Here is a 16,540-nt window from a genome sequence, read left to right as displayed (position 1 = left end):
TTGTAATTACATCGGGCATATTAAAATATATAGAATAGAACAAATTACCCAATATAATAATGTCATGAATACATCATATAAAATAAACAGCAGCAGCACTTTGTATTTTTATGTGGTAGTACTTCTGAAAGTGCAGCTTCCCCTGCAAACAGAAAATGTTGACTGAAATCTCTGTACTCTCTGGGCCAACAACATCCTGACTCATTCATACATTCTAGCTATGTTTGGTTTTCTTCTCACCCAGTTGCGGTTGTAGTGGTTGCGCTGCTGCTCCCACTGCCCATGTCGCTGGTTTACTGGCTGCAGACTGCTGCTTCTTCGATCCCCACAACTCAAGTATCCAAGGCCAATGGATGCACCTGGCCAGGTGAGGGAAAAATCAGCTGTGCAGTTTCTCTGTCTACTGTGAAGCTCCCGGCTGTCAGTCAGCATTAATTGCTGCTAACGCCTGGGCTACAGGACAAGACACGGGGAATGTGCTTGGATAAATCTCAGATGAGTAGATATGAGGCCTAGTCCCGCTAAAGATATTATTGTTCTAGTACAAGTTCTCATTATCAAAGATGATATATATACAAGCACAACCAAAAGCACCATGACTAAAAATACAAAGATACAAAAGCTTTTGCATTTGCCTGACTTGTGAAAATCTGGCCATATTATATAATTTTTTAATGTTTTTTTTTCCCCCATAAAACGAGAGATATTGAAGTCATGTTGCAATTTTAATGATCGAATTGTGTGAAATGAAATGCAGAAAAACTCCCTAGAGCATTTGCATTCATAGAATTATAATCACTTTGCCTGATTTTTATATTAGCTTTAATGTCAAACTTTCTCCTGCATGTTTGTTTTGTGCAACTAAAATAGATGTCCTGTAGTTCAAAATATTGTGGGATGCACATACTGACATACTGAACACACTGACTTTCTCTGGCCAACATGAATAGATCTAGGGGACAGTTGGCTTAACACCTGTTCATTAATCTGTGAGTTCTTAAATAGATACCTTGAGACAATGAGGGTAAAGACTGATTAACTTACATGCATGTACATAGTGGCAAAGTGTTTTGAGGATATTATATTACAGGTGCAGTTTTATTATGGTATATTAGTTCTTGATAATGTTATTAGAAAAAAAAAAATCTTATGTTATTTTGATGGCATTTGAAAGTTGTAATATTAATTGTACCATACAGCATGCAACCCAGCACCAATGTAAAGCTCATATGGAGATGGCAGTGCCTGTGTTATCTTATTTTACTGCATTTGAACAAGATATAAACACGTTTGAATCTTAACCAGAAGCTGCATTGAAAACACAATGACACATTAATGACTTATGCAACCACACACATACACACACACAAGCACAATAGTCAGAGAGCAGAGCCATTTTTTTCCTCTTTATTTCTCAGCAGCAGTGCAGTCAGCTGCAAGTCACATGACTGGCTTGCCTACTCTGACTGAGCATGCCCAGACCCCTTAGTGTTGTCAGGCAAAATATAGGAGAGCAGAAAGAGCAGAGATCTGCAATAGATAAACACACAGACCAACATTCACCAGCTGGCTCGCCTGCAGATACACACTGCCAACATCGAAAGACAGCCGCTGTAGGATTGTGGGATTGTTGTGCTCCTGTTTCTTCACTTCCCTCTTTTAACGGGCTTCTTGTCATCTATCATTTCAGTAAAAAACAGCCACCGACAGAAAGAGAGAGAGAGAGAAAGGCAGGTGTGCCCTTTAAGAGGGGTAGCAGCTGAGGCAAGGACAGCATCCGAGTCTCCATCCTCTCTGGAGGTAAGTCTGGATGGATGTGGTGGGGGTGCAGAGCGTAGGGGGAGGGGAAAATCCGCCTGACTGCATCTGTGTTTGTGCTAAATAGTTATCAAAGGAGAAGAAAGAATGGCAACGGTGGTGGTGAATGTATGTGTAGTGTGTGTTTGAGGCGGGGGGGTGGGCTCTGTGGGTCGATGACTCTATTGGTATGTAAGACGACAGAGGCTAGGAGAATGGCAGGGGGTGTGGGGGTGATTTGGATGGGAATGTTGATGCTAGCAGGGTTGAGGACATGGCAGGGCAGCAGGAGCTGAAGATAAGATGTGGTTGTGACGGGGAAGCTGTTGATGTCGGGAAGAGGGATTTTAAACAAAGAGAAGAGCCACATCAGGACATACTCACAAAAGCAAACATAATAAAAAAGCGTAATTAGAATTAATTTTTTTAAACATATCAATGTAAATGTAACATAGATGCCTTCATGCATTTCTGTTGAGGGAGACGTTCTGTCTTGCAGAACTAAGCTATGTTGCCATCCAGTCTTTGTTTGCAAAAAATCTTCCTTTTGTTCTTCCTCTGGTTATTTGTTTTGCACAGGAATATTTTAACTGCTATCTGTAATACGAAGCCGCAGCGTGTCATTTGTATTTGTAAATCCTAAAGACACCAGACTCATTGTTTACATATCTTACGCAATAATACTATGCACATTTCCCACATCAGTGATCTAGTATGCTGTAGCTGTTTGTGTTGTTATATTGTTATACTTTATCTTTGTTTGGACTGAGTATTTTATTTTTGACATTACACTATTAGCTGTTCCTCAAGAGGCAATCCTTCATTTTGTATGTACACAGTCTTTTTTTTTTTTTTTTTTTAAACAGCTTATAGCCATAATTTTGTTTTTTAGGCTAATTTGCAGGAACAGAGACATCTGATTGTTCTTTACATTTATTTACCAGGCATTTCATGACAGTACAAGAGCAGTTAGGTGTGATGGTGAAACAAGGAAATGTGCTGTTTTCCTTGTGGTTTTATAAAGCCGTACTAAGCTCTGGTGCTTTGATATTAATAGAATATGTTTCAGAGGAAAAAATCTAATCTAAGAGCCAGAGATATGTTGAATACTGAGTGTAAACCCATATCTCCCACACATTCTCTCTACAGTGATTAATGCCACTCCGAAAGGAGGCAGAGATGGCTGTTGCTAGGATACATAGCAAGGTGAAATGCAGACGATTTAAAGAAAAAAAGGAGGAGGGCACCATTGACAAAGCCTGGCATTGCTGGCAACAGCCTTTTGTTTCATGCTTTCCTTCTCTGTTGACTATTATTTTGCCCTATTTTCCACAGCTGATTCATTCTGGGGAGTGGAAGAAAAACGAGCAGTCAGTCAGAGTTCTTCGGTAATCTGTTCTTAGTCTTTTCACCTGGAGATAGGCTGCAATGGTTGGCAAAAACCAAAGGCCTAAACCTATCTGAGAGAGCCCTGTGAACAGCAGACCCAATGGTAAGAGAGCTGAGATTCTATAGGTGTTGGAGTTACCCTGTCTTAGACCATCATGGTTATTTTTAATTTAGAAAAAAAATGTTAATTGGATGAAATACATTTGCTTGAAGAATAAAAGACGTTCTAAAAACACTTGAAAAGCATAACAGCTTGATATGTGAAAGAAATATTGCATATTTTTTCATTTGGACTTCTTCATTTCTTTCTTAGCTGAAAATCACAAGACAAATCTGTTTTCATTACAGGGAGTCGATGAACATTTTGTTGTTTAGAAATAAACCATGCCTGTTCATCTTTCCCTTTTCAGTACTATATAAAGCACTGTTTTGAAGCCTTTGAGTGGAAAACTAAATAGAGAGGTGTGATGAAAGGATGTTAAAAAGCGGATGCAGTTTTTTTCCGCTGTGCTATAATGGCCTTTTCACAATGTGTGGGCCCACAGGACATCAAAGGCCAGTGTTGGACAGATGAGGAGTCAGATGGGGAAAACGAATCTGAGCAGTTTCTTTACGGCATTCAGGTAGAGGAGGCGCTGTCAGCTGTCTTTCCAGTCTGATGTTATGTAAAAGATTCTGACACATTATTGGTTTTAGTGCTTCTGCTTATTTTATATGTTTGTCTTGTTGCATGTTTAGTTTTTCAATGGCATCAAATATTAGGAACAATAATAACAAATACATAAATAAAGTAAACAGAGTATTTTATTTTTATTTTAGCCACCGAGTGTTATAATAATTTTTTAGAAAACTAATTACAACCTGAGAGGTATAGTGGGAGGTAGAATTTTGTTGATGCGTAACTAAATTGGTATTAAAAGAAAGCACATATACAACTTCTGCAACAAAGTTGTTTTTAAGATGCTGTCATAGAGTGTTGGCTGAGGAGCTTTGAGGTTTTGAATATTGACATAAAAGTGTCACAGAAATGTGGTAAAATAGCTTATAAGATATTTTGCTGCAGTGTTGCTAAAGAGATGGACAGACTGACAGACTTTTTCATAATACTGCTTCACTGTAGCAGGGCACCAATTTTTATTCATGTAAAGCAAAAAATGTCAGAGTTTAACATAAACTGAGTGGATTAGTCTCAGACATTAATTTTCCCAGTCTTACAAAAGCAGATATGTCATACATGACATACAACACAAGTTACAGGTTCTAAAAATATAGTATTTTCTCCCAAATTATCACACCATAATTTATAGTTTATTACATTTACCCAACCCAAATTAATTTCTATAGCCAACAAGCACTGTATCGTCTTATCTCATAAACTTGATTGCTTCACTTCCATATAAGATCCTAATCTGTTAGTTATCCCTTTTTACTGTTATGTTCCAAGACTCTTGATTGAAATGTAAATCCAGTAAAGCTCATTTGAGTGAAGTCAGAGGACATGAAAGCAGTGCAGTGAAGATAAGGACAGAAGTGAAAGATCTGAATTACACACACTGAACTGAGCAGATGAAAATCTGATTTCATAGCACCAGACACATGTATGAAAGATGTCTTCTTGCTGTTATTAATAATACAGCACAAATGTAATGTTCTCTATAGAAAATACCAACTGTGCAGGGGTGACGTTCTATGGTGGTATAATCCCCATATTATAGGTCTCAAACAGACTTTTTTAAGGGCAAGCAGAGTGTTTTGAAAGAGAGCAGTTCAAAATTTAAGCTTAAATACAACATTTAATGTTCGTAAATCTTCCAATTGCACTCTTGATATGTGGCAGCATAACACCACCATAATGGACGTGCTATACAAATACAAATTGTTTGCAATAACATGAACTATAATAATGTTACAGTGCTGTGGAGCCTGTAATAATATTAATCAAATCCAAGTCAAACAGATTAAAATAATTCAAGTACTTGTGGGGGATGTGCGGGTTTGGTGGATGTGTGACAAAACTGCTGGGAACCTGTGAGAATTAATTCCCTATAACTGTGACCAGTGCTGCTTGTTGCAGGGGAGCTGTGCTGCTGACCTCTATCGCCACCCTCAACTAGATGCAGACATTGAGGCTGTGAAAGACATCTATACCGACAGTGCTGTCTCTGTCAGGTACAGTGAAAATGTACACACAAACACACACATGAACACACACACAGTGTTAAGATCCATTTTTTTTTATTTTGTTAACAAGTCTGGCAGAATTAAGGAAATTGATCCTAATTTATCAACCTAACAGAGTAACAAAGGAATAGTATCAGGTTTTACATTGGTATGTCTCTTGTTGTGTCTCTGAACAGGGAGTATGGAACCATTGATGACGTGGACATTGATCTTCACATTAACATCGGTTTCTTAGATGTGAGTCAACATTCTCCTTTTCCTGCGAACGCCTCCTTCCCACTTTGCCCATTACTATTCTAACGTTGACATTTTGCAAAGTAACACATCATTTATAATGCACTGACTGCTTTTAAGTTATTTATGTAATGAGAAATGGCCCTAATTAGGCTGCTAACTCTGTACATTTGTGTATGTGTGTGTGTGTGTGTGTGTGTGTGTGTGTGCGTGTGTGTTTGACTCAGGAGGAGGTTGCGACAGCTTGGAAAGTTATCAGAACAGAGCCCATTATTTTGAGACTGCGCTTTTCTCTTTCTCAGTACCTCGATGGACCTGGTGAGTAAAGATGTCAGTGTGGAAGTTGGTTTTCTGGGAGGGACATTGGGTATTTGTGCCACTCACTGAGCGTGGGAGGTGAGTACAGTCTGTGCTACACGAGAGGGAGAGTGGGAAAAAAAAAGAGTGTTTGTGCATGTGTTCATTGTGTATTAACATTAGTCATCTTTATTTATTCAGAGCCGTCAGTAGAAGTGTTTCAGCCTTCAAATAAAGAAGGCTTCAGCCTGGGCTTGCAACTAAAAAAGTAAGTGATGTGTTCAGTTATATTTAGCTTCTCTTGTATGTAATCGTCATCTACTGCTGGTGATATTTTCCCCACATTTTGTTATATAACTCACGGTTTATATTTAAAAAATATATAATTGAAAATAACAAGAGTATAGACTCTATAATATATTTGGAGCAGCTCCAGTTTTTAATATGACTTCCAATTTGAAGAGGATACAAGATGCTAATTAAAAGCACGATTTAGCATAGAGCAGGTTCACTCACTCACACGGTTGTTTAATGTGACAGGATCTTGAGCACATTCACCTCACAGCAGTGGAAGCACCTCAGTAATGAGTTCCTCAAGGCCCAGCAGGAGAAAAGGCACAGCTGGTTCAAAGCTGGAGGAACCATCAAGAAGTTTCGTGCTGGGCTTAGCATCTTCTCTCCGATTCCCAAGTAGGTCGTTTTTCCTTCTCGCAAAGCATCAACACAACCAGTAACTGACACTTCTTGATATAGGCGATAATTGGGCCGATGTATTTTGCAGATATTTCTTCTTTTTATTGTAAGAATTTGTCTTTCTTACGCTTTACAAATGTATTTGTTTTAGGAAAAGAAAGCCGCACATTTGAGGCATACTTGCTATTTATCAGTGCGTTTTTGTAAATAGTATTTTTGCACCATTTAGTTAATTTAATTTAATTTTAATCTCACTCTTTTCTTGTTTTAATGCAGCTGTTACATTGCAGTTTTCTGGTCTAAAGTACATTTCATTTTGATTATTATTAATTATTATTTATTATTGGTTAATGATTAATTCTGAATCTCTTCAGTAACAGCAAAGGTTGTGGTTTGAGAGGTGACTAGTTATTAACTTATTAGTTACAGTTAACTTATAGCTTTTCGTCTTGTTTTTATGTTTTATTTTTATATTTGTCATTATGTTCATACAATCTTTCAAAGCCCAGTATGCCCAGTTAACTGTAAAGAGTCTGTAAATCTCAATCTGTTAAGTTAAATCATGGAAGAAATTAAATATCCAATTTAAACAAACTATTAATATCAATCACTTCAAAATCATATCCAAAAAACATCTTTCAATAGGCATAAAGAGGAATATCCTTCTTGAATATTGAAGATTAGTGGATAAATATTACACATAATAATTATTGTATATCATATACAATATAAAAATTGTAAATATATTTATATTGTATAATGATGCAGTAGTGTGCATCGTTTGCTGTTGCTTGTTGGTAATTAATTAGTAGTGGCACATCAGTTATTGGAATGAGGGTAAATAATTATTGTTCTATATAATATACTACTGTATATTGTATTTTAAATTTATTAGTTATTAATATGTGTGTGTATGAAGGCTATACATTCATTTTTGTTAGTGCACTTTTGTAATACATTTATAGTGGTCATATACATCTCTATAACAATCATTTATGAAATAAATGGCATATTTATTGTAATGAAGTGGATGATGTCTACGGTGTAATTTTTGTATATTAGCCTATTTAATGGAGTCCATATTAGGACATATTGAAGATTTAATATATTTGTAATATAAAGAGACATGCCAAATTGTGATGAATTATGAGAAGGTGTTACGGTGTGGAAGTTCATAGGTTGATACTTCTTCGTGCTCCTTTCTGATTGTTTCACATATATATATATATATATATATATATGTGTATATATATATATATATATATATATATATATATATATATATATATATATATATACTAAATATATATATATGTATATATGCACATTTACATATACATTTATTCATTCAAGGTTTCTAATACCTCACACAAGGAATATATTAATGAGGAAACAGATAGATGACGATGTTAGTTGTTTGTGAAAGCCTGTCTGAAAAAGAAAAAGACTGCAGCAAACAGGGGAAAGGTGCTCTGATTCAGCCTCATGCAGACTGACTTTAATTCAAAATCTGACAAAAATTCCCATGAGAGGAAAGTACCCTTCTCAGACTCTCTTACTCTGGGATATTGTGACAGTTGTCACTGCACAGGGACTGTATGCCTGCCCACTTGATGGTGGTCAGCTCCATTAACTAGTATGTCTTAGCATCCTTATGATTTGACAGGAGTCTCTATGTCAGCTCAGTACATGGATGTACTTTAAGTAATGGGAGAAGCAAACATTGGGTCTTGAGCTCAAACTGTTTGTAACTGGAGCTGCTGTCCGAACTGATGTCAGATTTCTGAGCTAGTACCGACTGCAAGTGTTACAGTGTGCATGTCAACAAATGTCTGCACAAAATTACCCACTTATTGTGATTTAACCTTGTAAGATTTAATCGTAGGAGCATCAAAGCCATTGCAAAATGTGCTCCTTAGCCTTTAACATCTTCCCAGACACAGACACACACACACACACACACACACACACACACACACACACACACACACACACACACACACACACACACACACTTAGTTCCATAAAAGATGAAAGCAGAATCCATCCATTTTCTTAACTGCTTCGTCCAATTCAGGGTCTCAGGAAGCTGGAGCCTATCTCAGCAATCATCAGGCGAGAAGCAGGATACGCCCTGGACAGACCACCAGTCTATTGCAGGGTGATGAAAGTAGCAGGATTTTCACATATCATGTGTTTGTATCTTTGCCAGGTCCCCGAGTTTTCCTCTGATCCAAGACACAGTTTTAAAAGGAAAGCTGAGTGTCCCCGAGCTGAGAGTGACCCGCCTAATGAACCGCTCCATCTCATGTACCATGAAGAATCCTAAAGGGGAGCTCTTCAGCTACCCACCTAATAGCCAGGTCAGAGCCAGCCTGGACCAGTCAGCACCTAAACACAGAAAAGCTTTCACTATTAAACATGATTTGTGGACAAATATCCACTTATCCTACTCTTATTTTTATGTATCTCACAGACAAGTGTGTGATTGTAGTGTTTGTCCCACAATGTCACTTTTCTTTTTTATCTAAAATATGACTTTGACATAAGCTCCTATATTGCTGTGAATTTTGCATGTTTCTACTCTCCTTAAACCCATTTTGATCCACTCTGACCCTTCTCCCAGACACCTGCATTGTTCCTACCCGAGTCTTTCCCCCCTACTCTTAACGAAACATTGCTCATGCCCCCTTTCCCATAATGCTTTGTCTTCACTTGACTCATCAGACTGTGGCTGTCCCGGCGGCCAGGGCCCCAGCGCAGATTACCACGAGGCAGCTGATTGAATTGTTTTTCTCATCCCAGGCGGGCGGCCACTGCAAGAACATCCCTACCTTGGAGTATGGCTTCTTAGTGCAGGTCAGATATTAAGAACATATGAGTCCTCTGAGAAAGGCACCTGTGCTCTCGGTCGGGGTTCTGGGGCCATGAGTTAGAGACAAAAAAAGAAGTCACTTAGGAACTTATCAAGTAATAAAATACCCTGTGATTGATTGCAAGTACATTATATAATGGTGTTATCGTTACTAGAGAGTGATTTATAAATTTCTCATTGGGGCGTTGTGATCAGTAATAAAATCGTACAATGTCTGCATTGTGGTAGCCATTTATATAGATTGTGTAGCTGTGTTTCTTTATTAAATTGGCAGAACAGATTCAATAGGTAGAAATTTCAGTGATGAATTATAGTTCTTTATCAATCCAAGAAGTCTTTGTTCCTGTGTTTGGCAGGAGGTGGGAGTTATAAATGGGAACTCCACTGTGCTTTTCTCCTGACAGATAATGAAGTACTCAGAGCAGAGGATCCCCACGCTGAACGAGTACTGCGTAGTCTGTGATGAACAGCATGTATTTCAGAATGGATCCATGTTGAAGGTATCAGACATGAAATAAATTAAAAAAATATATATAGATAAAACTTGGAATATCATCTCTTTGTAGACTTTGTCATTCGGTTATACGATCCTGTTAATGGGTTTTCCAATACTAGACTTACTGTTAGAAAGAGAAAGGAGAGTGTGTGACTGGAGGGTTATCCACAATGCATGGCATTTGTTTCATCCTACTTTGCATCTATGCGTTTGTGTGTGTATGCAGCCTGCTGTATGCACCAGGGAGCTGTGTGTGTTCTCCTTTTACACTCTGGGTGTGATGTCTGGAGCTGCAGAGGAAGTGGCAACTGGAGCTGAGGTGAAGACCTAAAAGATAAAGCAGTATATGACTTGATTCTGATTATTTCTGTGTTTTCTTCAAAAATCATGAATTTTTAACTGAAAATTTTTAGGTGGGAAATCACACTGTTATGTAAATTTTAATCTCGACATTATCTGATAGTTTACCTTCTCATTTGATTGAAGTTAAGGAAGACCTCTTCTTTCAACAAGTGCATAGAAATTATGAAAAAAAAAAAAAAAAGAAAAAAAAAAGCTCCAGCTAAAAGGCATCGGATGTGAAATTCAGATCCTTCTTTTCTCAGGTGGTGGACCTACTTGTTGCTATGTGTCGAGCAGCTCTTGAGTCTCCGCGTAAGAGCATCATCTTTGAGCCTTACCCATCAGTTGTTGATCCCAATGACCCCAAGACTCTTGCCTTCAATCCAAAGGTCAGCATCCATACTGCTGTAGCTACGACTACAAATCAAATCTATACTTGAACTCAAATAAGAAAAGTTTGCGTAGTTGTAAAACATGCATGTTCAACTTGATAGAATAATAACCCGTAACTGTTTGAGGTGATGTCAGACTCTTTTTTTTTTTGTTGTTTTTTTCTCCCACTTCATATGATGGATGCTTGTCTTAACTGATGAACACAGAAGAAGAATTATGAAAGGCTGCAGAAAGCACTGGATAGCGTCATGTCCATCCGTGAAATGACCCAGGTACATGAAGGGAGGTGGGATGGGATAAAGTTGTATTGAAATAAGAGTTATCACATAGTTTTAGTATTTACTGAGATGTATTGACGTTTCAACTGCACTTGATGCAGTTTAGTTTGTTAAAACGCATGTAGTCTGTGCTGCTCTCTAGCCTACTGACACTTTTGCTGATATTCAGCTGATATCAGTGCTGTGCAAAACCACTAATCTGAATCTTACTCATTGATTTTATGAGAAAAAAATCTGAGACAAGCAGATCCTTGTATGTTCTTTTTTTTCAGGGTTCATATTTAGAGATTAAAAAACAGATGGACAAACTGGACCCTTTGGCCCATCCCTTACTACAATGGTGAGTGGAGAGAATCTGTTCCAAAAATGAATTTACCCTCCTTCATATGTCAACACCATTTGGACTATTTGATCTGGTGCTCCTTTTTATGGATGATTTCGAGATTGAAAAACATAGATTTTACATAATGCTGTCAGTACTAAATTCTGTTTAGTTATTTTGGTTTTGGCATTCTGAAGTTGGTTTATTGTCACACTTTGCTGACAGACTTCTACTCTGCTGTTCCCACTTTTGGTCAAAATGCTACCTTTGAAAAAGGCACCTTGAAGTAAAACAATGTATTATTTTTATTCCCTTTTGTGTCTCTGCAGGATAATTTCCAGTAACAGATCACATATCGTCAAGCTTCCTCTTAGTAGGGTATGAAACCAAGAGAGCATTGCCATATATCTGCTTAGACAGTTTTTTCCTTCATGCATTTTCTCTTTCTTACTCTCTATATCTCTCTGGCTCTTTCATCACATTGTAACAGCAACTGAAATTCATGCACACCTCCCACCAATTCCTGCTGCTCAGCAGCCCTCCAGCCAAGGAAGCCCGTTTTCGCACTGCCAAGAAGCTCTACGGCAGCACCTTTGCCTTCCAGTGAGTTACATCTCTTACATTATTATTATTATTACAGTGTTTTTTTTTTTGTCAATTCAAAACTGCAAGAACTTATTGAGTAACTTTAAAAGCATCCATCTTATTAAAATTATATGCAAAGTTATTCAAAAATATGCAGAAACATTTTCTTGTCATTCCATTGCCGAGTATCGCAAGTATGAGAAATTGCTCAGCGATTCAGTGATGTTTTAAAATTATAGCACCACAACAAGTCAAACATGAATATTTCCCACTCAGGCAGATTTTAATGGAAGCGTCACAAACAAGAGCACAGAACAGAGGCCTTTCTCTTGGACAGGGAAGGCACCTTTCTCAGCCAGCACATGGAGCCAGCAATAATTGGAGATAGAGATTTGTACTGTAGCAGATGGAGCTCCGCGGAATATTTTAGATACACACGACCCATCTAGGCACTTGCAGTGTACAACTAATGCACAACAGTCTCTCTTTCTGCTGGTTTATGCTCACGATTTGACCATTCTTAGCATAAGATGCCAAACATTTAATCTAGCCTGGATGCCATATTGATATTGATATATTTAGAAACACACAAATATTTATTTAAAAAAAGAAGACAATCACACACAACTATTTAATGAAGGAAACTACAATCTTTTTCATGCAATTCTGCTTAAACCTTTAGGGATATTGACTTATTGCTGCTTTAAAATCGGTTAAAAGTAACACAATATTGACAGAACTGTGACCTGTTTTTCATATCTTCACTGGAAGATGCAGTCATCTGTCATGATTTGCCGTCTTTCTTCTGTCTTTTTATATATGATTTCTGAATATCAGTTGATGTAAACTTGGAGGATTGGTGGTTATGTAACAGAAACTCCTTACATGTTCCTGCACAAATGATGTGAATAGAGTACAACTGTGGCTCTGTCGTGCCTGGCTGAACATAACTGCTTTCTTCACTCATCATAAATCTGAGTTGTAGATTTTACAAACTACTGGCGTGATGTCAGATGTAAAACTAAAAGTTTTCTCTAGATTTTTAGAACATAGGAGGATTATTAAAAGTGCTGCTTTGCATTGCTGCTAGTTATAAAAATGATGAGTCATTAAGCTGATTATTGAAAATTGTATAGTTGGTTATATTTAATATTTTATTGGTCAGATTATTTTTCCAGTTTGCACTTTATTAAGATCACAAAGGTATACATGTTACTTTATTGTCTTGCCATTACACATCAGTGGTTAGACACTGAAATCCACTGAAAAACACTTTTGTTTTATCTTTCTGTTTTATCTCTCTCTTTTTACCTCCTCTAGTGGTTCCCATATAGAAAACTGGCACTCTGTTCTGAGAAATGGACTAGTCAATGCCTCTTATACCAAACTGCAGGTAAGTAACCGTGGCACCTGGTTGATATTTACAACAGGTCTTTCCTCGGACAGTGAACCTGCTCTTGCATGGAGCAAGCTTGCTGTTCAGCAGATTCATTTTTACAGTTTTTCAATACCAGCTTTCTTTTTGTCAGCTTTTGCTAGCAGGGCACACTGGGAGAATTTCCTGCCCATTGTTGGCTGCTTTCTGCCTCCTCTGCTGACATCAAGAGACAGCATGTCCACCCATGTTGTGGCACATGAAGGGTGGACTGTGTGTCAGCTGGGAAGTCAGGAGGCTGTCTGTGTACCCTGTTGAGGTTAACCACTTAAAGCTCTGAGTAGGCTGAATAGGCCTGAGGGCGAAAAATGCATAGGACCAGCTGTGTAACAGTGAGTGCCTTCCTTTACATGAATGGGGTTAGTAAATTGTATTATCTTTTATAACCTGGAAGAAATTGTAGTCACATATCATTACTGAGTCAACCTAAAATAATTAAAGTCAGACTGAAGCTGACATAAATGAATGAATAAGAGCAAATCCCAAAGGTATAGAAGAAATGTTCTCTCCACTGAGAAGCTGAGAGCATATCTGCTGAAAATGCTGCCTGACAGATTACAGACCCGCTGAAATGAATCACACTGACAACACATCTTTGTAGTTCAACTGAACTAAACTACAAAGACGTGAAACAAGAAATGCACAGCCAAAATTATTCATACTTTTTAAAATCTGCTGCAGTGTATCCAAGGTCTTGTTCAGTCAAAGTCAATCTGGCCATAATGAACTCTGTCAACAGTGCGTCTGTTAATCCTCCCATCTCTGCTAAGGTTTAAAAACTCTAGTTGAAAAATGAGTCAAGTGTTGGCTGTTAGCCTAAACTTTTCATCATTGTGTTTCTGCAAAATCAATCATCTAAACTAGCTGTAAACTAAGTTACTTCTCTGAATTCAGCTGTTTAGGCACGAAGCCTCTTCAAACCTCTGCAGTGCAGTGTTGGCTCTCTTTTACAGTACTCCATGTTATGTATTAATCCAGTAAGTAATATGCATACAGGCCGTAACAAACACGGTGCAAAATCATTATCTTGGCCATTCAATCTGCCGAGCATAAATCTGATTCACTGAACTTGTTCTGAGCAGCTCCATCATCTATGGTGCAGTATTTTAAATTCACTGAATCCAGTTCTTCTTCTTTATATTTCTCTGCAGCTTAACTGAGTATAAACAGGTATAGTAAGAGGGATTAAGAGAGTATCCCATGTTTAATAAATTTCTGGAATCCAAAGAATTATTCCCATGCTGAACACAAAAAACTTAGCTTGCTAGTAGTCAGATTGCTGGTTAGCATGTTGATATTTCTAACATTGTGATGTCAAGGGCAGAGCCTGCTTTTGTTTGCATTAAATACCTCCTTACATCACAGAGCTTTGATTTTAGGCACACTTTAAAATAAACTTCAGCAATTAAAAAAATGTTTTAAGCATCTGTTAGATAACACATATACTTAAATGTACATTTTATTGTGACTTTTATGCATGTATTTCTGCATCCATATGTGTCTACAGGATTTATGTTTCTATTACGGTGTAACACAACACCAGCAAAAGCACAGACTTGCTTCACTTGCACAATATGGCAGATCACTACTGGGAGATATACTAGCATGTCCTGAAAATAGATTAAACAAGTAAATGTGAAATAAATCTTAAGCCTCTTTGAATCATTCATGCCAGCTGTATATGTGTCATTTATTCCTTCTTTTTTCATCAACTTTTTAAACTTTCCATCTTTGATCTCTCCTCCGTGCTCCTCTGCCTCCTCCCTCTCGTCTCTCATTCACCTTGAGAATCGACACCCTTCCTCCATCTCTGAGTTTCTTAGGAAAAGAGGGACTGAATCTGCCTCCATCTTCTGGCATCACACAAAACCTTTTATCTATTGTTCCTAGTCATTTCTTCTACATTTGCCACATCCTGACCTCCTCCTCCCTCATCTACCTCCAAATTATGAAGCTGTTCTTTGTTCTTTCTCCACCGGCTCGTTTTTGTCTCTTCTACACTGTTCTCATTATATTTGCAATTCCTTTGTTTCCTCAATACGGGCTTCCTTTTGCGAAGGATTTTCACCATCAACCGTCCCAAAACATTATTATTTTTATGCTACATACATCCTTACCTTTATTTCTCATTTGTCGTACGAGCGTTGCTTTGATACTTGGGCCTTGGATGAAAGAATTTCAAACACAAAATTCAGGAGTATAATCTGCTCATCACCATAATGCAAAATGGTGTCAAGTTTAGCCATCCGTGGAGTTTATTAGATGTGATTAGTGAACTATTTAAACTCTTTAGAGAACTGAAAAAACAGACCATTCCTACTTTCCTTGGCTCTTTGCGGTCCATTGTTGAACTTTGAGAGTTTCTTATTTTTGTGTGCGTGGAGTTAATATGCTTGTTTGATAGAGATTGTCAGGTAAACTATCTCATCCATATACAATGAATTACACTGTATGTATGAGTGCAGCCATATGTGTAAAGGCAAGGCTGTCAAGTGCAACTGCTTAGTTACCCTTCCTTCCTTCCTACTCTTTTCAAACCCAAGCTGCATGGGGCAGCTTATGGAAAGGGCATCTATCTGAGCCCCATCTCCAGCATATCTTTTGGATACTCAGGTAGGAAACGGCTCATTCTTTGCCACTAAGATCTCACTGGTCCCTCTGTTGCTTTTTCCACTACATTCACTCAGTGTGTTCGTAACATGGCCTGATCACCGTCTTGGAACACAGCATTTACAGATGTGGAAGTTTCCATACGTTATCCTTGTGTGTTGTATTGTGGTGTGTGTTTGTTGTGGGTCCTGTGCTTTGGGCTTGTGAGCTTGTGTATCACCTGCCATACCATATTTTATGTTGTGGCTGTATTTAAAAAAGAGTTGTCACTGAATTTGTGTGCGATGCTTTGGTATTTTTTTTCTTTTTAAAATTGATTATTTTTGTAAAGTATAGGATTTGTCTATTTTTTGCACCGTACATCTTGTTGTTTTCACTGAAACATTCATTTTGAGTCCTGTAATGGTGGTCTGATTTAGTGGTGGGTATGGGGACATTAGCAGGTTGCTAATGGGGCCCCTTTGCACCATTAATGTGTCTCAGCTTGATGAATGGGTATGCAAGTCTTGAATCTAGGCTGAGGGCTTAAAACCTGATGGTTTAAGCCATGAAATCAGCTGGTTTGACCTTTCTTTCTACTCCCTTAAGTACTTGGAGTACTTTTTTTAGACAC

General features: G+C 37.9%; 1 protein-coding gene across 1 annotated transcript in view; it reads left to right on the top strand.

Moving 5' to 3' along the window:
• Positions 1-3,701: 3,701 nt before the first annotated feature.
• The window catches only part of LOC306756258 (protein mono-ADP-ribosyltransferase PARP6), a gene marked incomplete at both ends in the record, with an annotated part of 14,760 nt that continues 1,921 nt past the window's right edge, over positions 3,702-16,540 (top strand). The window contains 17 exons of the mRNA XM_079240979.1: positions 3,702-3,809; positions 5,261-5,355; positions 5,544-5,604; positions 5,829-5,919; positions 6,100-6,166; positions 6,439-6,588; positions 8,804-8,954; positions 9,319-9,450; positions 9,871-9,966; positions 10,189-10,281; positions 10,568-10,693; positions 10,904-10,969; positions 11,248-11,315; positions 11,627-11,675; positions 11,788-11,900; positions 13,203-13,275; positions 15,861-15,930. Coding sequence (XP_079097105.1) covers positions 3,702-3,809; positions 5,261-5,355; positions 5,544-5,604; positions 5,829-5,919; positions 6,100-6,166; positions 6,439-6,588; positions 8,804-8,954; positions 9,319-9,450; positions 9,871-9,966; positions 10,189-10,281; positions 10,568-10,693; positions 10,904-10,969; positions 11,248-11,315; positions 11,627-11,675; positions 11,788-11,900; positions 13,203-13,275; positions 15,861-15,930 — 1,609 coding nt within the window. The remainder of the gene's footprint in view (positions 3,810-5,260; positions 5,356-5,543; positions 5,605-5,828; positions 5,920-6,099; positions 6,167-6,438; positions 6,589-8,803; positions 8,955-9,318; positions 9,451-9,870; positions 9,967-10,188; positions 10,282-10,567; positions 10,694-10,903; positions 10,970-11,247; positions 11,316-11,626; positions 11,676-11,787; positions 11,901-13,202; positions 13,276-15,860; positions 15,931-16,540) is intronic.

Source organism: Telmatherina bonti (assembly GCF_933228915.1).
Source record: "Telmatherina bonti genome assembly, chromosome: 1".
NCBI classification, from domain to species: Eukaryota; Metazoa; Chordata; class Actinopteri; order Atheriniformes; family Telmatherinidae; genus Telmatherina; species Telmatherina bonti.
This window is presented reverse-complemented; position numbering and strand designations above follow the sequence as displayed.